Source organism: Babylonia areolata, chromosome 10 (genome assembly GCF_041734735.1).
Source record: "Babylonia areolata isolate BAREFJ2019XMU chromosome 10, ASM4173473v1, whole genome shotgun sequence".
Classification (NCBI taxonomy): Eukaryota; Metazoa; Mollusca; class Gastropoda; order Neogastropoda; family Buccinidae; genus Babylonia; species Babylonia areolata.
Window position 1 is genome coordinate 19126381 of NC_134885.1, and position 23143 is coordinate 19149523.

The 23143-nt window shown below is 43.0% G+C and overlaps 1 protein-coding gene across 5 annotated transcripts in view; it reads left to right on the top strand.

The window, feature by feature from the left end:
- Positions 1 to 23143, top strand: part of LOC143286862 (uncharacterized) — a 70706-nt gene that overhangs the window by 21681 nt on the left and 25882 nt on the right. For 3 of the 5 annotated variants that reach the window (XM_076594705.1, XM_076594709.1, XM_076594706.1), the window contains exons 9-12: positions 695 to 1159; positions 3014 to 3099; positions 3983 to 4033; positions 9900 to 10077. In XM_076594705.1, the coding sequence (XP_076450820.1) occupies positions 695 to 1159; positions 3014 to 3099; positions 3983 to 4033; positions 9900 to 10077 (780 nt within the window). The remainder of the gene's footprint in view (positions 1 to 694; positions 1160 to 3013; positions 3100 to 3982; positions 4034 to 9899; positions 10078 to 23143) is intronic. The other 2 variants (XM_076594707.1, XM_076594708.1) reach the window with 2 other exon arrangements.

The following is a 23143-nucleotide window of genomic DNA, read 5'->3' on the forward strand; positions in this document are numbered from 1 at the left end:
GATAATGTTCAGGCAGTAGAATCTGAATTTGAATAAGCATGCAAATGTTACAAAAACAGTAATAAAAGTAATGCCATAAGATAACAATTGTAGAAGTAATGAAGAGTTTTCAGGGAGATGGAGAGAGAGAGAGAGAGGAAGGGAGAGACCTTGTTATGATTTAGTTTTTATATTATTTTTACATTAATATAAAGGATGACCAGATTGAGTGACTCAGTAATTATCACATCATTAAAATACATCGGAGGGTAGGAGTTGGGTTATTTTTTTGTTTGTTTTAGATTCAACTTCAATAGATATATTTCAGTAAAACTTTTAATGGTGAGTCCACAGTGACACCATCTTAACAACAAACAAAGTTTGCACAATGGCTGCCGGTTACTCCGTTGTTTTCCTTCAGAATGACTCTCCTTTACTCCTGATGATGACTTATGTACTGATTGAGCCTCCATAACAACCTGGACAAAACTGGATGATGAGAATGCTTAGTCTTTATCACTAATGTCAGTTTGAAACTCAATCCTATATGTAAGGCTCACCCCTTGAGTCAAAAAAAAAGAAGAAAAGATGAGGCTTACAGACAGCAGACAAAACTGAAGACGTATGACAGCAGAAGTGGTAAATGTCAGCCATGGCAGGACATTTACAGAGCCAGACAGCTGACAGTGACCTCAGCACTGGGTGTGTGTTGCAGGCTGCGAGTTCCTTTGCGTGTGGCGGGCATAGGGGGTGCTGTGTCTACCACTGACCCGCTGTCCCTGCTGACCTCCTACAATATCACCAGCGACCTGGCCACCACTGCCAACAACACGGCCAACATGGCCACTGCTGTGTCCAGCTCCCTGGCCCACATCTCCCAGCCCCTGACCACCACCACCCTCCCCACCCAGCCCATCACTGGCAGCGGCACCATCACCGCTTCTGTCAGCGGCACCGTGGCCCCACAGGTGGTGAGCTTTGCTGACCCCGCGCCGCTCTACACGACCTCCGCCCCCATGACCCAGACCTACGGGTCGGAGGTGTTGCAGGGCACGGGGTCGTTGGCCATGGGTGTGGGCAGCACTGCTGGTGGTGGCGATGCCCTGTGGACCTCACCCCGCTACGACACAGAGATGGACCCGTCCATGTACGGGTTTACCAACACCACCCCTCTGGCAAAGTGAGTGCATAGCTGTCCTGCCCTCTTCAGCTTCAGTTTCTGTTTCAAGGAGGTGTCCAATGCCAATAATAATGCGGATATGCTGCACCGCATCGGCTTAAAAAACATATATTCATGTATGAATATAACATGAGTAATTGGACAGTTAAAGATTTCCATATTGTCCCACTAATACACATTTCATTTCAACCTTCCAACACATCAGTACCTTGGCTTTTTTTAACCTCTTTATTTTTTCTTGCTCAAATCTGATACCCAGCAGAAGTGGTTTCTTTCTGTTTGAGTTCAAGGATTAAAATCGTAATTAAACAAAATATAAAAGAGGTTGGGAGTGTTCAACAGTGAACAATAAATGAGAAGACTGATTATTTTGCTCCCGTAAGGGGACACAATTCAAGGCCCATGGTGTTTAGTGTTTGCCTTCAGTTTGAACACAGGTCAATTTAAGGTATGGAGGATCAAAGACAGAAACGTCTATGATTTATTATAATCCTTTTTATGAATGCTTTGTATGAGTAACACCTAGGAAGCAAAACAACCTGAGTGCACAGGTTCAAATCCCATGCTCGCCAGTATTTTCTCCCCCTCCACCAGACTTTGAGTGGTGGTCTGGACGCTAGTCATTAAGATGAGATGATGAACCTAGGTCCCGTGTGCAGCTTGCATTTATTGCAGAAAAATCCACTTTGACAGGAAAACAAATACACTTGCAGACAAAAAAAGAAAAAAAAAGAAAAAAAAGAAGAAAAAAAAAGAAAGAAAGATGGCATACTGTGTGTAGCGACACAGTCTCCCTTGAAACAGCAGGCCTGACTTCACACAGAGAAATCTGTTGTCACTAAACAGTGATACAGCACAATGTAATACAATGCAATGCAATGTAATACAGTACATCACAATACAATACAATACAGTACAATACAATACAAGACAAGACAAGACAATACAATACAATTCAGTACAACACAATACAGTACAGTACAATACAATACAATACAATACAATACAATACAATACAATAGTTGTGTGTATATATATGAATGTATATATTAGTATGCATGTCTGTATTTTTGTATGTACTTAAAAACTATATATATATATATATGTATATATACATATATATATATATATATATATATATATATATATATATATAACACCGTGACAGAGGAGCACCCAAGAAGAGATACAAAGACTCCTTGAAGAAAGCTCTCAGTGCCTGTCACATTGACCATCGCCAGTGGTCCGCAGTAGCCGCTGATCGAGAGACCTGGCGACGCACCATCCACCAAGCTGTCTCCTCCTTCGAAAACAACCGCAGGGCCAGCCTTGCGGACAAACGCAGAAGGAGGAAGAACCACGACGCTGCAGCCGCGAACCCAGACCAGACTTTCCCTTGCAACCGCTGCGGCCGACTCTGCTTTTCCCGCATTGGCCTTGTCAGCCATGAGCGTGCCTGCATCAGACGTGGACAACGCCCTTCCTAGATCTTCGTCAGCGAAGCCAGGCCATGATGATATATAACACAAGATGAATCCTGGACTTGCTGGCAACACACTATGAAAATCATTCCACAGGGGTAGATTCTTGAAAGAGAACAACAAAAATTGGAGAATAAACCCCAAAGAAAATAACTGTCCTCCTTTTTTCCACTCTTAAATTTTCACCCATAAGGCTTCATCAGGAGAGCATCTGGTCTTTGATATATTGTCTATAAGTATGTCATCACCTACATATATATATATATATATATATGCTGTGTGTGTGGTCAGATGAGAGCGTCGTGTCTTTGATATATTGTCTATATAAGTATGTCATCACCTACATATATATATATGCTGTGTGTGTGGTCAGATATTCTTATGAGACCAGCCCCGGCCTGAGTCGCTTGGCCATGGAGCCGTCAGCATCGGCCATGGCCCGCTCCAGGTCTGCACCAGGTGGGTTCACTGCTTCATCTTTCCTCTGCTTTTCTGTCTTCTTGTCTTTTCTTCTGAGAGATTTAAAAAAATATTCTTTTATGTATTTGTTTTGTTTCAGTTCTGTTTTCCTTTGCCCCCTGTCCTTTTGAACTTGAAGCAAAGTTTGAGAAATCTCTTTGCTTTTCTGTTTATTTCTGAAGAGAATTTTTTAACAAGTAAATTTACAGTGGGACCTGATGCGCAAAGAGTTCATGAAACCCAGAGTTCATGTAGTTTGACACATTGCATGAACAAGATAAAATGTATGGAAATGATTTAAACTGTTTGACCAGCTTTGATAAAACACGGCATTTGGATGCAAGAAAGTAAAGATGATAGGAGTGTTTTCCCCACATCATGGAAACTTCTGTCTCAAGAGTGATGCTGTCATTTTTTCTTATCTTGATTCAGCATACCCTGTTAGTGCCCTGTGTCACACAAGGCTGTCACTAGCAACACCCCCAGGTACAGCCATTGTCATTCAGTTCTTTTTCAACATTTCTGCAATGTGTCTCCCTCGGTCTTTTTAAAATGTTCTTCATGACCCAGAAACCCAGACAGTTATGACCAGAAAGGATGCCTGCCTTTTCTTTGTAGGAAGCAGCTCAGATTTGGTTGGAATGTGCAGCATTAGAGGACCCCCTAAAGATAGAGTGGGACCCCCTGAATTATGGTAAAAGAGCCCCTGGTAAAAGAACCCCTGATTTTAAAAAAAGTTCTGTATCAGACCTGTATGTCAATATATTAATGCAATGTAGCTATGAATGTAGGAATGATAAGCTTCAGTGCAATGTTTTTCTGTTTTCCTTCGTCATGACTGGAGGTTGACTTGCTCCCTTTCTGTCCCTGGCACGGTGTGTAGAACAAGGGACAAGTTCACCAGAACTTACAGACACTGAAGGCAAGGAGATGGGTAACTGCGTTGCTTCTGTCTGTCTCCTGTTTGCACTGAGGGTTAGGAGGAAGGTAGCACAGCGGCAGTGGCATTGCGTTTCTCACCACTTCTGTTTTTTTATGTATATATTTTTTAGCACAAGCGTGGAGTGGACAGCATCAGTCAGCAGTTTGATGAAGCTTTTTATCGCTGCTTTTTGCAGGAGCCCCAAGCTGGTGTGGTGCCACAAGTAGCTGAACTGGGATGTAGATTAATCAAGTGGATTGTCAGCAAGCTGTGTCTGACACATATGCACGCTCAGATATATGCACAGATACACACACACACACACACACAATGTACACACACACACATATGCACATGTACCTATGCACAAACACACACATATTCACACATGCACACAATGTACATACACACACACATGCACATGTACCTATGCACAAACACAGACATATTCACACACACACACATGATGTACATACACACACACATGCACATGTACCTATGCGCAAATACACACATATTCACACACACACACACAATGTACACACACACACATGCACAGGTACCTATGGACAAACACATCTTCACATACACACACACAATGTACGTACACACACATGCACATGTACCTATGCACAAACACACACATAGTCACACACACACACATTCACATACACACAGAAAGACACAGACACAGACAAATGAACACCCCCGCCCCTTCACTCACACAGACATTCACAGACACACATATACACATGCATGTGCACATACACCCCCCCACACATACATACACATACACACCACACATAAACACAGACAGAGACACACACACACACACTGACACAGAGAGACACACACAGACACACAGACACACACACACACACACACACACAGAGGCATGTAGGCATGCACACACTCATGCATGCATGAGTATGGACATACATACACAACTACACACACACACACACACACACACACACACACACACACACACACACATACACACACATCATACCTCCTCTACTCATGTACCCCTTGCCTCATCTTCTATGTGCACTTTTTTTTCTTTTTTTGTGTGTGTACCAATCTAATATCTCTAAACAGTGAAAAGACGTTAAACTAAACTAAACACACACACACACACACACACACACACACACACACACACACACACACACACACACACACATGCACAGAATAATATCAAGTTTCATTTTGTCTATCTCTCTGTAACAGGGGAATTTGCATAAAGTCCCACTTGAGTATATACACATTTGTTGATCTCTCACACTTCCATCTTTGAACACTGATGCTTTTGCATGCTGGGTGATCTGTGAAATCTTTATGTGGGTATGTGACAGACTGATGTCTCTCCCCCCCCACACACACCCATTCCCCTGCCACACCACAACCTCCACCCCTCCACCCCCCAATTCCCTTTCTTCCTTCCCCCGAAACCCCCATTCCATTCACACTGACATCTTTCTCAGAGCATAAGTGTGACTTCTCACCTTTCACAGAGTGCAGCTGATGCTTATGCCTGCTGGGTGATTTGCAGATATCTTTCTGTCTCTGACTCTGTCTTTTCTTTCTTTAGTTTAACGTCTTTTCAAGTGATATTTAGAAAAAAACAAAAGAAAGAAAAACAAACATGTGTGTTTACATATGCATGAGGGGGTGGGAAGGTGGGCGGTGATGGGAAGGGGTTATGGGATGACAGGGAAAATATTAGAAAACTTGAAAAATGATAAGTGAAAAGCAGTGACGATTTGGACTGTCGATTGAGAGCTAACTACTATTTTAAACACCCCTATGATAGTGTAAAACATGTTAATTTTACCAAGAACATAATCTCTCAAAAGTAGGTACCATCTGGACATTGATTCAAACATTCAGGAATTTGTCAAAGTAAAGAATAATTACCCAAAACATCTAATGATGACAAATATGTATCTTCTGGATACTGATCTGTGAATTTTTGAGAGACAAAGTGTCTTCTTCTTGAGCACTGGAAATTGACTTCATTTCTGCATGAGCTCGTTTTTGTGCTTGTGCAAACTTAAGTTCAAAGGGCATTTGAACAAAGTCAATCAAACTTCAAATTGGTCTTGACTTGGAGACAGATAGATTATTCAAGGAAGCGTTGGGATTGCTTTGTACAGTGTGGTAATATCGGCAGTCTGAATATTTCATCCTATTTCTAATTACAGGGCTTTTTCTATATAGCTGTAACACTCTTGTAGATGTGATAAAATGCTGAGAAGGATTGATCATTTATAGTTCTCTGCCTTTCTGGCAGCATGGTCTGCCTGCTCATTAAAAAGAATCCCACAATGAGAAGGCACCCAAATGAAAACACGGATGCTTTTGATCAACAAAAGTTGTATAATGTGTTTTATTTCATTTGCCATTTCAAGACACAGTTTTTGATTTGGAGATCTAAGAGTATGCAATGCTGATTTTAAATCTACACAAAGTAAAATTTGACTAAATTTTTAGGGAAACTTAGAATGTGATTCAAAGCCATAAGTATGGCAGCGAGCTCAGTGGTAAAGATGGAAAAATACTTACCCAAGTGACATACTTTCTCATGGTTCAATTCTGGAACTACAAAAGCTGCACCTGCTGTTCTATCATTAAGATCTGTATCAATCAATAGATAATTTATGTATTTACCTTTCATACGAAAGTATATGGAGCTCTTTAACAAATTAGGTGAATCATTTTTCTGCAGATTTGTGTAGTCTGTATTAGAGACTGGTTTTTTCAGTTCCCAGGATGGAATGGTTGAGAAGGATAGTTTAACAGCAATACTTTTCTCATCAACTTCTGAATCACTGAGGATGTCTTCAGTAAAGGTAAAGATGGATTTGAAGGACCGGCTTGTTCTTGCCCTTCTTGCAAAGTCCTTGTCCGATTTTAGATGAACCTCATTTTTGGAGAAGGTAACATAAACAGAACTTCTTAGAACAAATTTTGCTACAGATGCTTTTCTGTGTTCATCAAGGGGCAATACTCCTGCTTCTTTATAAGTTCCTAAGGTAGATGTGTGTGATGGGATTCTCAGAGCAAGTTTACATGCTTTCCAATCTGTAGTTTGTAACTGTTTAAACAAGTGTTTTGGTGCGCTGAAAAACACCTGAGCATAGGTCAGCTTTGAATGCACAAGGGCAGTTGACAAAGATATAAGTGCTTAGATATCCTGTCCCCAGTGTTGTTTGCTAACAATTTTTTTTATATAGAAAATTCAAACTTTTTCTTGTTTTGTTTTATGTACTCAGTGTGGTAGTTCCAGGTACATTTGGATGTAAGAAAAACTTTACACATAATTTATAATGATACCATATTCAGTGTAAAAAAAAAGCAACACACTTGTTTTTCCCAGTGACAAGGTAGGTCCATTTTCTGTCATAAGTTTGTTGATTCTTTCAATTTCTTGCTGACAAACCTTTTTTGTATAATTGTGTTTTGTTGTGACCTTCACCCACAGATATCAGTGAACTGTGATAATATTGTATCTTTTGATAATTAATTTGGTAGATCTCTTTATAGTATGTTAGATAACATAGGTGTAATAACTGATCCTTAAGGCAAATCTGTTTGAAGTGATCTTGGATTGGAATATTAGCTTCTTGCTCATATTCCTACTTCATTTCCACTAATCTCTTTGGTAGAAAGTCCTTGAAATAATTATACCTATGACCAGTTATACCAATCCGTTTTTAAAGTTTGTACAAAAATCAACTCTGACATACTTGTTCATAAGCCATTTTCATCCCCCCCCCTCTTCCCTTCCCCGCCCCTCCCCCCTCCCAAATGTAACTAGAATGCTTTTAATCATGCATTTTGCTGTTTTACTTTGGTTGTTAATTTAACCAAATGATCAGTTGTAGAGAGGCCTTTTTGAAAACCAGGTTGGTTGATGGGAATGAATTTATGTTTTTCGCAATAGTGAACAAGTCTGTTTAGTAAAATCTTTTCCATAAGTTTCCATGTTGGGATGTTAGAGCAGTTGGTTGATAACTGTGTTTATCTGTCCTGGGTTTTTCTTGTTCATAGATTGGGACAACAATTGATTGTTTCTTCATGGATTGGGACAACAGTTGATTGTTTCCAAACAAGCAGAATGTTACCTCATTCCAACATTTTTTGAAAAAATGAGTGAAGAAAAAAAGATGTATTTAATGTCATATGTTGCAGCATTTCATTTGAAATTTTGTACAAACCAAATAATTGATGTTTTCCTTTTTACTTAGATTGAAAATAGATTCTTTGACTTTGTATAGTATGAATAGATTGTTTGTGTAATGATTATAGAGAGTGCTGGGGTCCATATATGTATTTTGTTTTGTTATTTTTCTTGGTTTTCTCTGTACTTTGTTTGTCTGATAGTCCACTGTTACTACTATTATTTGTAAACATTTCAGCTAAGGCTTCAGCCTTTCCCAAATTTGAAGGCAGATCTGAATTTAGTGGTCATATAGGGCACTGTACCAAATTTATACAAGTCTTCAAAGTTTTGAGTCTTTCTCAGACCATGTATATATCTTTATGATTTGAAACTTCCTTCACACAGAAGGATGACCAGTATTCCCTTTTTGATTGTGTGTTGACCCTGTTAGATCTGTTTTTCACATGTTGCATTTCAGTGTGGTTTTTGATAGATTTTTCTTAGTGTATGTTTAAAACTTTTTCATTCTTTGCTATTTCACAAGCTTCATTCCACCAGATATAACACGGATGCTTGTTTAATTCTGGTTGTTTATATTTGGAGTAGATTTATTTAAGGCCTGTCTCTATTTCTCTGTCTCTCTCTGTGTCTCTCTCCCTCTCTGTCTCTGTCTCTCTCTCAGTTGAAGGTTTCTGAGCATGTCTGTGTACTCAGTAATACAATGAATATATTTATATATCTTATTGCTGGAGTATGGTTCTCATTCCTTTCTCCTGGAAACTGGTGTATGATTTAACGTGTATTGTTTCAGACGTTCACTCATTAAACGAATGGTATTATTTGTAAACACTGCTTTCCCATACCCATGATTATTCACCTCATGTTTTAAAGCCACATAACAGAATCAGCATGCTTGGCATACGGTAATGAATTATGAAAGACATATTATTTTCATGTCTTTGATATATGATATTAAGCATATGCAACAATTGTTCTTGACTGTGCATTTGGATACAAGTAATGTTCACACTTTTCTCAGTCAGTGATCAGTTTCATCATGTCGAAGCATCTCAGTACCAGGGCTTTATGTGGCTGCAAAGTCAGATGTTGAGCACTTAAGACCTTAACTGTTTAATCAGTGTAGCACAAATATAAAGTGCGGTTACTACTTTATTTAGACTTTCCAGTGGTGTTATTGTTGTTGCTGACCAAAAGTAATGCAGTCTCCAGGGAAAAGTCCCAGTAAAGTAAGGTTACTTACATCCTGACCTGTAAGCTCTGTAAGATGAGAAGGTTAAAGGCTCATGGCTTCTGCAGCCAACAGGACAGTGATTTCATGTCTGTCGTATCTCAGCATAGTAAGGTGGGGCCCAGTCATCTCCTTCTGCTGCTTTATCTTTCCATGACCAAAGTCAGGTACCCTTTCACACCTGGGAGGGGTGAGGAAAAGTGAAGCGCCTTCCCCAAGGATGCAGCACCATGCTGAAACAGGGCCTTGAACCCTGGTCACTGGTGAACACTGGGCCAGAAGTCCAGTGCCGTACCAATTAGGCCACAGCGCTTGTTTTATTTCACTTCACTTTATTCTATTTTACTTGAACGACACCCACACATGCTGCTTCAAAAAAAGATGATTTGATGCTGATCAATGTTACAGATACAGTGCCCACTGTTTTGATTGAATTTGGTTTTCATTTAATTTTTTTTCAGTGGAACGACAGCGATACATGCAGCTATGCTCAGGGAATGTAGGTCAAGGTTACAGCTACGACATGATGACCAATGACCTTCAACGGGACGCATTTCAGGCCCGACCTAAAACCACTCCCATGCGTTCAGAGCGATCACTGACTGACCTGTACCATGACTACACAGTGTCCACATCAAGGTCAGAACACAATGCTTTTTCTTCTGCTTGGCTTCTCTGTCTCTGTCTCTGTTTGTCTCCCTCTTTTTCTGCTTATGTACTGTTACTCATTTTTCAAATGCACATTGATTCAAGTATGTAAACAAAGTGCCTGTATTTGTGTCCATGGTAAACTTTTAACATTTCTGTTTTCTTGGCTTCTACATTTGGCAAAAGAACCAAACTTGGTAGGATGATAGGTGAGGTGTGAATAAGACCTCTTAACCCTTTGAGCCCTGAGTTCCTGAGCAATTTTAACCCTTCTGCCTGAGCTCCTGAGCCAAAATGTGCAAATAATTGGTATTAAACCCTTTGAGCCCTGACCACCGCTTTACTGGTGGCAGAGAAAAATGACATAATGCCCAGCCACCGGTTGAGCGGTGCGTAAACACTTGAAGCCTGCAGTCTCAACCTGGCCTGTCAGGGCAGAAATCAGGGACAAAACGTGCAAGAAAACAACTGTACACAACGCAGCAAGTAATTGATATGCTTGATGATTTATCGGAAGTAGAGTATGACAGTGATTATTCTGATAGTGAGGTGGAATTCGAATCGGATGATTTTGCTACAGATAGTGATGTTGAAAATGAATCTGGGCATGCAGAATCAGTTGATCAAAGGAGGCGTGTCAGGTTGAGACTCGGCACACTTCATGGTAGAAATCGATCTTTTTTATCCAAAGCACATGCACAAAACACAGTGAAAAGGCGCGGCAATGTTGGTACTATGTTTGCTGATGTCAGAATATTACGGTATTTCTGATTGGCTCTTCAATATAAGTCAACCAATAGCAAAACACGACACAAGTGTTTACGCACCGCTCAACCGGTGGCCAGGCATTATGCCACCCCTTCCCACCACTGGTAAAGCTCAAAGGGTTCCATTTATTTTGCTCTTTTTTTTCTTAGCATAGATATAGAGCTGTTGATCTGACTGTATGTGGGACTGTATGACTCTCCAATCCACTTTTTGATATTTATGTTCAGCTGTTGGTCCAACACTGTCAGTGTCCGTTTATGTGTCTGTCTGTCTGTGTCTCTCCCCTCCCCCTTGTTCATATGTGTGTGATTGTCTCCCTTCCCTAATGGTGTGTGTTTCGTTCTTTGTTCCTGTAGGCTGTCTCTTCTCTCACAGCCTGCAACCTTGTTCCATTTATGAATATGTTTTGTGTGTGCCACTTTTGTCAAATATTAATCCAAGATCATGGTGTTTGTATGTGTGTGTGTGTTCATTTGTGCATTCATGTGTATCAACTATTAATGAAAAATCTTGGTGTGTGTGTGTGTGTGTGTGTGTGTGTGTGGCTGAATGAAAAAAACACCCAACTTTTTTTCAACTGCCTTTGGAAGCAAAGGCACACCACATTGTATCTGTCAGCCTCTGTCTTCCTCTCTGTCTCTCCCTCTGTGTGTCTCTCTGTTGACTGTCTTTGTTATCCCATTGATGATTCATACTGTTTCACTGTCACTTACTGGTATGCTAACTGTTTTTCCATAACCGCGTATTTCTTCATGGCAAAAATATTTCAGTTCTTGTTAGTTTTTGTTTCGGTATTGGTCTCTTTGTAAAGTGCTTAGAGCTTGGTCTCCGACTGAGGATAGGTGCTATGTAGGTATCCATATCAAAACATCTCTTTTTCTTTTTGTCTCTGTCTCTGTCTCTGTCTGGGTCTCTCTCTCTCTATCTATCTATCTATCTCTATCTCTCTGTCTCTCTCAGCAGACACCCATTATATATTAACAGCTTTGTAAGTTGCATAAAGTACTGGTTTCGGTTACTGTGGCTTACAGAAAATAGATTACCAAACCAAGCATATAGAATGCTTCTTAACATGGATGAGCAGGGAAAAAATTGTTGGGCAGCACATATTAGACAGCTTCTCTGTATCAGTGGGTTTTATTTATTTATGTTTGGTTATTTCAGGGAGTGGGGAATGAAAGCATGTCAAAGGTTGGTAGATATATTCACACAGGACTGGTTTGCAGCAATTAGAGACAGAGACCATTATGACATATATCGCTCATTCAAAATGGTATTCGAGTGTGAAAAATATATCTCAGATATTGATATCTACTGTTTCAGGGTAGCATTGACCCATGATGTCTTGGTGTTCTACCAATCAATAACAATTTACATAGGTATAACGACTGCAGGACCAGCAGGAATTGTGTTGTCTGCACAGATCACATCAAAAATGAGCACCATTTTCTGTTTGTATGTCCTCTATACGCAGACTTGAGAAACAGATTTATAAATTCTATTGATAAACCCTTCACACATGTATTTAAAGCAAGCGTATCAACATATATCAGGTCTTTGGCTAAATTTACTCACTATGCGTTCAGTAGAAGAAAAATATGGTCTGGTTGATACCATTTGACCTCTCTTTCTTCTGAGCTTTGGCTATCCACAAAATGTTAGCTATTTCATTTATATCAAATAGTTATTGTACTTTAAGTCATGTGTCCTCTGTGGATGTGCTTGGCGTCCAGTTTGACAGTAACTCTTTATAAAGTGACAGCACATTTGTATATGTGTATAATGGTTATGTGAAAAGAAATGTGAACGTGAAGATGTGTATGTTGAGGGCAGGGGGCGGGAAACCAAAGAAAGAGACAGGATTGGATACAAGTTGAATGCTAATATTGGTCTCCATCATCCATATCTGACAAGTAACAGTTATGTTTTGTGGTAGAATTTTATCACAAATGTGTTTTGTTTGCATTTGTTTTGATAGGGGCTGTTGGCCTTTGTCAGTAAAACTATTCAGTGTTCAGTGTTCTCTCTCTCTCTCTCTTTCTTTTTTCTTTCTTTCTTTCTTCTTTTGAACCCATGGGTTGGAATATCTTTGTGTTTCTACTGTTTCTCTCTCTGCCTGAGTTTTGGTCTGTCAGGAAAATCCTGACATTTTTTGCTTTCCCTCTTCTTAGATACATGTCCTGTACGTATGTTTATTCTTGTATGTATTTTTGTGTTTTTGTTGTGTTTGTTTGTTGTTGTTGTTTTTTGCCCAGTGGGCTGGATGCAAAAACATAATTATTCCATTACTCCCATGAAATAAAACTGGTTTCATTTCTCTTGGAGAAGAAAGAGTGACCCATTTGCACAGTCTTCTATTTCTTATTTCCCAAGACAGAAGGAAGACATACTTGGAGATCAGGATGCGCTGCGGTCAGTCAGAAATTCCGCTCTGTTTGACTTAGTTCATGTTCATGTGATTATACAGAAAAAATGAATGTAAAGCTCACAACATTGCAAGAGGGACATGAAAAACCATTTGCAGAGACCCAGGCTTTGACACACAACTATCAGACCTGGAGGAATCTGGTGAACACTTCCTCTGTGTGGTGCTCCAAGGTCTCTTCACACAGTTAAAAGAAGAAGAGAAAGATGAAGAAGAACTTAGGGTTTTGGGTCTGGTTATGAAATTTATGTGTGAGAAATGTTCTGATTTGTAGTGTGTTAGTCTGAAACTGTGTCTTCAATGATGCCAACATTTCATGAATGCAAACTGACACAATTTTGTAAATGTCACACATAGTTGCAGACACGTACACTTTCAAGCCTGACACAGCTCCTCTTTTGTCAACTTCTCTCCCCAGCTGTTTTTCAAAAAAACAACTTTTCAAGTTCACTGAGTGCGGGTGTCACTTGAAGCGGCTTCTTTGACCATCGGTATACAGTTGTACAAGTTTTCACAACTCTCCCAGCTCAGCATGCATTCAGTGTCTGCTTGTTCACTGTTTGTGCATGCATTTATTTCAGACAGTTTTTATTTCACATGCATGGAAAGTGATTCCTAAAGAAGTTACATGGGAGAAAACAAAAATCAAGAGTTTCATGGAGCTTTCAGTTTGTTGTAGTTGTTTTTTTCTCCTCATGTTTTCATTCTTTCTTTACAAGCATGACTAACATTTTGGTGACGGAAATCACACGTTATTAGCCAGTGTACAGTACACTTTTGTAGATGGCCCTGTGATGGAGCCTGAAGCTTGTGAAAGGAGGAGGGGTGTGGGGGTGAGGGGCAGTATTTTGGTTGTGTTCCTTGCTTTTTCATTTGTCACATGTATCACACACACACACACACACACACACACACACACACACACACACACACACACACACACACACACACACACACACACACACACACACACACACTTACACATATTCATGCACGCAAACACATGTGCACTGTGTAGTTCAAAGTTAGGGTTTTGTGCCGTAAAAGGTTGCACAGTAAAAAGGCATATACAATAAAAGGACATGATTGTGCTGTGAAAGGGCAGGGTTTTGAAAGGGTGGGGTTTTGTGTAGTGAAAGGGCAGGGTTTTGTGTAGTGAGTAGTGAAAGGGCAGGGTTTTTGTGTTGTGAAAGGGCAGGGTTTTGTGTAGTGAGTAGAGAAGGGGCAGGGTTTTGTATAGTGAGTAGAGAAGGGGCAGGGTTTTGTGTAGTGAGTAGAGAAGGGGCAGGGTTTTGTATAGTGAGTAGAGAAGGGGCAGGGTTTTGTGTAGTGAGTAGAGAAGGGGCAGGGTTTTGTATAGTGAGTAGAGAAGGGGCAGGGCTTTGTATAGTGAGTAGAGAAGGGGCAGGGTTTTGTATAGTGAGTAGAGAAGGGGCAGGGTTTTGTATAGTGAGTAGAGAAGGGGCAGGGTTTTGTATAGTGAGTAGAGAAGGGGCAGGGTTTTGTATAGTGAGTAGAGAAGGGGCAGGGTTTTGTGTAGTGAGTAGAGAAGGGGCAGGGTTTTGTGTAGTGAGTAGAGAAGGGGCAGGGCTTTGTATAGTGAGTAGAGAAGGGGCAGGGTTTTGTGTAGTGAGTAGAGAAGGGGCAGGGTTTTGTGTAGTGAGTAGAGAAGGGGCAGGGCTTTGTATAGTGAGTAGAGAAGGGGCAGGGTTTTGTGTAGTGAGTAGAGAAGGGGCAGGGCTTTGTGTGGTGGTGGTGTGTCCATCAAGATCGATGATGACCATCGTTGTCATCCAGCTGGGGGATGGGGGGAGGGTGGTGGTGGGGTGGGGGGAAGGATGCTCATGAATCTATCTGTGAGTGCGCAGATGGCTGAATAGTCCAATCTGCGCACGAAATGTTCGCTGACAGTTGGGGCAGACAAAGACAGGCATATCATTGTCAGGGAGCTTGTTTGCCCGTGACTTTCTGGCCTGCCTCTTCTGAACAGCTGCAGCAGTCCTGTTGGCCTCGCACAACTTGGCGCCTTTGTGCACAGCAGCGCGCCATTTGTTACGGTCCACTGCAGATTCCTCCCAGGAGTCAGGGTTGATATCAAACGCTTTCAGAGAGACTTTCAGAGTATCTCTGAAGCGCTTCTTCTGACCTCCGTGTGATCTCTTCCCTTGTTGCAGCTCGCCATAGAAGAGCCTTTTGGGCAGCCGATGGTCTGGCATGCGCGCCACATGTCCAGCCCAGCGAAGCTGGGACTGCATCAGGATGGTGAAGATGCTGGGAAGGGTGGCTTTTGCGAGCACCTCTGTGTCTGGGGTCCTGTCTTGCCACTTGATGTTCAGTAGCTTCCTGAGGCATGTTGTGTGGAAGTGGTTCAGCTTCTTGGCATGTCGTTGGTACACTGTCCAAGTTTCGCAGCCGTACAGTAGTGTGGGGAGAACTACTGCTCTGTAGACCTTTAGCTTGGTCTCAAGACTAATGCCTCTTCTGTTCCAGACATTTGCATTGAGTCTACCAAAAGTTGCACTTGCTCTTGCAATCCTGACATTCACTTCATCGTCGATGGTTGCATTTCGTGACAGTGTGCTGCCAAGGTATGTGAACCGCTCCACCGCACTGAGTCTCTGACCGTTGACTGTGATGTTGGGCTCAACTTAGGGTTTCCCTGGGGCTGGCTGATGGAGAACTTCAGTTTTCCTCGTGCTGATGGTAAGGCCGAAGTTCCCGCTGGCAGTGGCAAACTTGTCGATGCTGAGTTGCATGTCAGCTTCAGATCCAGCGTTGAGGGCACAGTCATCAGCAAACAAAAAGTCTCTGATGATGTCTGTCATGACCTTCGTTTTTGCTTGAAGCCTTCTGAGGTTAAACAGCTTGCCATCTGTTCGGTACTTTAGGCCGATTCCAACATCGCCATCTCTGAAGGCATCAGTAAGCATTGCAGAGAACATGAGGTTGAACAGCGTTGGAGCCAGGACGCAGCCTTGCTTGACACCATTTGTGACAGCAAAAGGAGCAGATGTTTCGCCTTTGTCCTGGACTCGAGCCTGCATGCCTTCATGGAATTGGCTGACCAAGGAAATAAATTTCCGAGGGCATCCGTACTTGGCCATGATCTTCCACAGTCCCTCTCTACTCACGGTGTCGAAGGCCTTAGTGAGGTCGACATAGGTGGAGAACAGATCAGCATTTTGCTCCTGACATTTCTCTTGCAGCTGCCTTGCAGCAAACACCATGTCGGTGGTTCCGCGCTCTTTCCGGAATCCACACTGGCTCTCAGGCAAATGACCTTGGTCAAGGTGTGCTGTGAGGCAGTTTAGTAGGATCCTGGCAAGTATCTTGCCTGCGATGGAGAGCAAAGAAATGCCCCGATGGTTATCACAGGCTTGCCGGTTCCCCTTTCGCTTGTACAAGTGAATGATAGATGCATCTTTGAAATCCTGGGGGATCGTCTCTTCTTTCCACATGAGTGAGTACAGCTGATGAAGCTTCTCAGTCAGCACAGTGCCTCCATCCTTGTAGACCTCTGCTGGTATGGAGTCTGAACCAGGTGCTTTGCCACTGGATAGCAGACGGATTGCTTTCTGGGTCTCAAGAAGTGTTGGTGGATCGTCCAGTGCTTCGTTGGTGGGGACTTGTGGGAGACGGTCTATGGCTTCATCATTTATGGAGGAAGGGCGATTTAAGACACTGTTGAAGTGCTCAGCCCATCGTTCGAGAATGTTCTCCTTCTCGGTGATCAAGGTATTCCCATCTGCACTGAGGAGGGGGGATGATCCTGAGGATGTGGGGCCGTAGACTTCTTTTAAGGCATCATAGAACCTCTTCATATCGTGCCTGTCAGCATATCCCTGGATCTCATCAGCTTTGTCACTCAGCCACTTATCCTGCATCTGGCGTAACTTTTGCTGAACAGTCCTGCGGATGGCATTGTACGCATCCTTTTTTGATGTGGACTTTGGGTTGCTCAGGTGGGCTTGATGCAGACGGCGTTTCTCATCCAGAAGCTGCTTGATTTCATCACAGTTTTCATCAAACCAGTCTTTGTGCTTTCTGGTCATGGGTCCCAGGGTCTCTGAAGCTGTACTATAGATCAGCTCACGCAGGGTCCTCCAGTCAGACTCCACATTATGGTTGTCCAGAGAGGCGGATTCCAGACGATCTTCCAGCAGCTCCACAAAGGACTGTTTGATGGTGATGTTTTTCAGCTTAGCGATGTTGAGCCGTTTTGGAGCCTTCTGGCCTTGGGGGCGTCTCTTGGGCTGGATTCGAATATTCAGCTTCGAGACTACAAGGCGATGGTCTGTCCAACACTCGGCGCCGCACATGGTCTTTGTTACACGTACATCTTGCCTATCCCTTTTCCTGACGATGACATAATCGATGAGATGCCAATGCTTTGAGCGAGGGTGCATCCATGACGTCCTGTTACGGGTAGGGAGGCAGAAAACTGTGTTGGTTATCAGCAGTTCGTGCTCTGCACAGGTCAGAAGCAAAAGCAATCCATTTGGGTTGCAGTGGCCCACACCGTGCTTTCCAATCACTCCATCCCAGGAGATGTAGTCAGAGCCAACTCTAGCATTGAAGTCCCCAAGAATGATGAGCTTGTCTGCTTTAGGGATGGCAGCAATGACAGAGTGAAGGTCCTCGTAGAACTTCGCCTTCACTTCATCCGGGTTGGTCATGGTTGGGGCGTAGGCACTGACAATGGTGAGGTGCTTCTGGCCAGATGCCAGTGGGAGTTTCATGGTCATAAGCCTATCGTTGACTCCCTTTGGGATTCCAGCTAGCTTGCTGACAAGTGCTGTTTTTACTGCAAAACCAACACCAGCCTCACGTCACTCTTCGCTTCCTCGCCCACTCCAGAAGAAGGTGTAACCAGATCCCCGTTCACAGAGCTCGCCTTCGCCTGCAAGCCGAGTCTCACTCAAGGCTGCGATGTCCATGTTGTATCTGGCGAGTTCGGATGCAACTAGTGCTGTTCTCCTTTGGGGTCTGTCCGCGTTATCTCTGTCCAGGAGAGTCCTTATGTTCCAAGCACCAATGGTGAGAGGAACGATCCTTGTTTTTTCTTTTCTTTCTCTTTGTTTCGACCGCTGATGTAGGGTCCCCGCCAGCCGCGGTATGCTGGCCAGGGTGATATGGAGCAGGCAATTTTTAGGGCACCTTTTCTAGCCCCTTCCTCATGCCAGGGAGGTGAGCAGTGCATTCCTAAAGAGGGCTGCTCAGACGCTCAGACGGCTGCCGAGCTCCATCGCTGCTCCTGTCGACGAAGAACGACCCTATGGCCTGAGCCGCCTGTGTGCAGGTCTGCGGCTGCGACTGCCAGTGTACCCACACCTGTCGTTTCGTCGCTCACCTGTCGCCACAGGACTTGGGGGTGATGAAAGATGAAGGATGAAAGGTCATTTAGGATGACTGATGACTTGCGCGATGAGTTTGTTTAAAGTGAAGAGGAGTTGCGCAACGTCGACCTCACTCTCTCGTCCGGGTCCACCAATTTCCAGTGGCAAGACTAAGTCGAGACGACTGGAGGATGAGCACGGATGCAGTGGATGACCAAGATATCCTTTCGGTGTCTCATCTTGCTCTCTGCACTCCACAGTGCGTTGCTGTAACCGCCTTCCTCTCTGTTGAACCGATAGGTTTCTTCCGCAGATTCTGCCGGATCCAGACTTCGCATACATGGGTAGACACACCCCGGGGGCCAACTGCGTGTGGCATGCACACAGCACGGTGGAGCTAGATGGCCGTCGGTGGCTCTCCTGAGCCGACGCCCTTTTATGGATCTCCATAAGGGTGTCTAGCCACCCGCCTCACCAGTCCCAGAAGGGAGTGGTGGGAGTGCCGGTTTAGTCGTCGGCAACCCGACCCTGAACAGGTTGTACTGGATTACAGGTTACCAGTAGCAGATCTAATGACCTGACCTGACACTAGGGTTTTGTGTAGTGAGTAGAGAAGGGGCAGGGTTTTGTGTAGTGAAAGGGCAGGGTTTTGTGTAGTGAGTAGAGAAGGGGCAGGGTTTTGTGTAGTGAAAGGACAGGGTTTTGTGTAGTGAGTAGTGAAAGGGTAGGGTTTTGTGTAGTGAGTAGTGAAAGGGTAGGGTTTTGTGTAGTGAAAGGGCAGGGTTTTGTGTAGTGAGTAGTGAAAGGGTAGGGTTTTGTGTAGTGAAAGGGCAGGGTTTTGTGTAGTGAGTAGTGAAAGGATAGGGTTTTGTGTAGTGAAAGGGTAGGGTTTTCTGTAGTGAAAGGGCAGGGTTTTGTGTAGTGAGTAGTGAAAGGGTAGGGTTTTGTGTAGTGAAAGGGCAGGGTTTTGTGTAGTGAGTAGTGAAAGGGTAGGGTTTTGTGTAGTGAAAGGGCAGGGTTTTGTGTAGTGAGTAGTGAAAGGGCAGGGTTTTGTGTAGTAAAAGGGTAGGGTTTTGTGTAGTGAAAGGGCAGGGTTTTGTGTAGTGAAAGGACTGGATTTCATTTAGTAAATAGGCAGGATTTTTTGTGCAGTAAAAAAACCCCAGGATTTCATGCAGTAAAAGGGTAGTAGTTTGTGCAGTAAAAGGGCAGGATTTATTTAGTTTAGGCCATGATTTTGTTCAGTAAAAGAGCAGGATTGTGTGCAGTAAAAGGACATGATTTTTTTAGAGTAAAAGATTTTACAGTGAAATTTAGGGACAGGATTTTGAGCAGTAAAAAGACAGGATTTTTGCAGTGACAAAGCAGGATTTTGTGCAGCAAAAGGGCAGGATTTTGTGCTGTAAAATGGTAGGTAAAGTAAAAGGATGGGATTTAATGCAGAAAAAGGGCAGGATTTAGTACAGTAACAGGACAGGATTTTGTGCACGAAAACAGCAGGATTTTGAAAAAAAAAAAAAAAAAAAAAAAAATCAGTAGATGACATCTTTGTAACTGTCCTCTTTGTATCTGTTTGCCAAAAGATGTTTCCCAATCTATTTGGCACCAACCATTTACAAAAAGATTTGACTGGGTCCTCTAGACGTTGAAAGATACCCATTTAAATGTTCAAATTTATCATTGCATTCTTGTGAGGTTTGTGTTTTTTTTGGTGTAAGGTTTCATTAACGAGTTAAATGTTACTGTTCTGCTGGGTTCCAGCTGGATATGTTAGAGAATAGAAACAAGTGGATGTTAAAGCTTGGGAAATTTTTTTCCATCAGATGCTCCTGATGACATTCGGTGTGTGTGTGTGTGTGTGTGTGTGTGTGTGTGTGTGTGTGTGTGTGTGTTGCTCGCTGTTAAGCAGAGAGACTAGGAAAGATGCAGACATGCTAATTGCTGCTTATTGTTAATGTGAAGAGAAATATATACATCACTTCCAGTGACAGACATATGTATCCTTCTTCCTTTTCTCTTCAGCTATTCTGATTATAACCTTCTGCAACATTTAATTGACCATTTCTCAGAATAGTGAGCAGTAGTGTCATTGTCCAAGTTGCTCAGTAACTTGACAGAACAAAGTGGCAATAATATTACTGGGGTGGTAATGTAATTGCTGAGGCAGTTACTGAGTTAGCTACTGGATAAACACAATAATCAGAGTTTGTCAGGAAATTAACAGGACCAAATAGCCAGTGTTAATGACAATGTTAAAGCTAATCACAAAGACAGCTTTGAGTGGTTAAGAATAACAGTCATGGATTAGCAGGAAATTAACAGGCCCAAATAGCCAGTGTTAATGACAATGTTAAAGCTAATCATGAAGACAGCTTTGAGTGGATAAGAATAACAGTCATGGATTAGCATAATGATCAGTCGGATTTGTTCAGTAAAGTGATATGACAATTTCATCTCACCTCACCTCACCCACACCTGCTGCCTCACCTGAGACACAGGCTGTCAACCAGCACTCTCCAGCCATGCCTAGTGCTGTGCCAGTCGCTCCAGCTGTCCCCAGGTGCGGCCTGTCATGTGACAAAATAGCCAAGGGAATGACAGTGCTAAAGTCATTTGTTAGTTAGCTGAGTGGATGAACACAGTAATCGGAGTTGTTAGGTAAGTGAACCCTACAGGGTGGCAGCGTTACCAGACTGCAGAAACGGACACGTCTGCACCAGAGGCCTAGTGGTAATGCACCTGATTAGGAAGCGAGTGTCCATGTGTTCAAATCCCTTATATATGGACTGGGATTTTTAACTCTCCCCTCCACTGTATCTTCAGTGGTGGTCTGGATGCTAGTCTTTCAAATGAGATGATAAACTCAAGTACCACATACCAGCATGCCCTTAGCCCATGTAAAAGAACCCATGGCAGCAAAAGAGTTGTCTCTGGTGAAATTCTACAGCAAAATCCATTTTGATAGTAAAAGAAATACACTTGCTTACACAAAAAAGAAAAAAAAAGAAAGATGACACTGTACTGTCATGATGTGCTCACATCAGAGAGAACAGTCTGAATCTCACACAGAGATATGATTGGACAAAAAGGCAAACAATACAGTACAAAACATACAATGCAATGCAGTGGAATGATATGCAGTGCAATACAGTGCAATGCAGTGCTGTGTAATGCAATACATTGCAGTTCAATACAACACTTGCAGTACAATGTAGCTCAGTGCAGTGTAGTACAGCACAGTACAGTACAGTACAATGCAGTGTAGCACAGTGCAGTGCAATACAATACAATGCAATACAACACAACGCAGTGCAATGCCATTCAGTACAGTGCAACTCAAGACAACACAGTTCTATACAGCACAGCACAGCACAGCACAGCACACACTTTGCAACACAGCACAATGCAGCATACAACACAACACAACACAACTTAGTACATCGCAACAGCACAGCACACCTTAGCACAGCACAGCACAACACACCACAATGCAGTGACACAGCACAATGCAACACAACACGACACAACACAACACGACACAGCACAACATTAAACAACACAATGCAACGCAACACAATGCAACACAACACGACACAACACAACAAAATACAACACAACATTAAACAACACAATGCAACACAACACAACACAATGCAACAACACAGCACAGCACAGTGCAACACAGCAATGACAGAGCACAGCACAACACAACAGCACAGCACAGCACAGCACAGCACAGCACAGCACAACATGATGCAACAGCATAGCACAACACAGCACAGCACAACATGATGCAACAGCATAGCACAACACAGCACAGCACAGCACAACATGATGCAACAGCATAGCACAACACAGCACAGCACAGCAAAACATGATGCAACAGCATAGCACAGCACAGCACAACATGATGCAACAGCATAGCACAACATGATGCAACAGCATAGCACAACACAGTACAACATGATGCAACAGCACAGCACAGCACAGCACAACATGATGCAACAGCACAACACAACATGATGCAACAGCACAACACAACACAACACAGCACAGCACATCACAACACAGCACAGCACAGCACAGCACAACATGATGCAACAGCATAGCACAGCACAGCACAACATGATGCAACAGCACAACACAACACAACACAGCACAGCACAGCACAGCACAGCACAGCACAACATGATGCAACAGCACAACACAGCACAGCACAGCACAGCACAGCATGATGCAACAGCACAGCACAGCACAGCACAGCACGATGCAACAGCACAACACAGCACAACATGATGCAACAGCACAGCACAACACAGCACAGCATGATGCAACAGCACAGCACAGCATGATGCAACAGCACAGCACAGCACAGCACAGCACAGCACAGCACAGCACAGCACAACACAACACAACACAGCACAACATGATGCAACAGCACAGCACAGCACAGCACAGCACAGCACAGCACAGCACAGCACAACACAACACAACACAACACAACACATGATCGGTAGTCTCAGCCAGG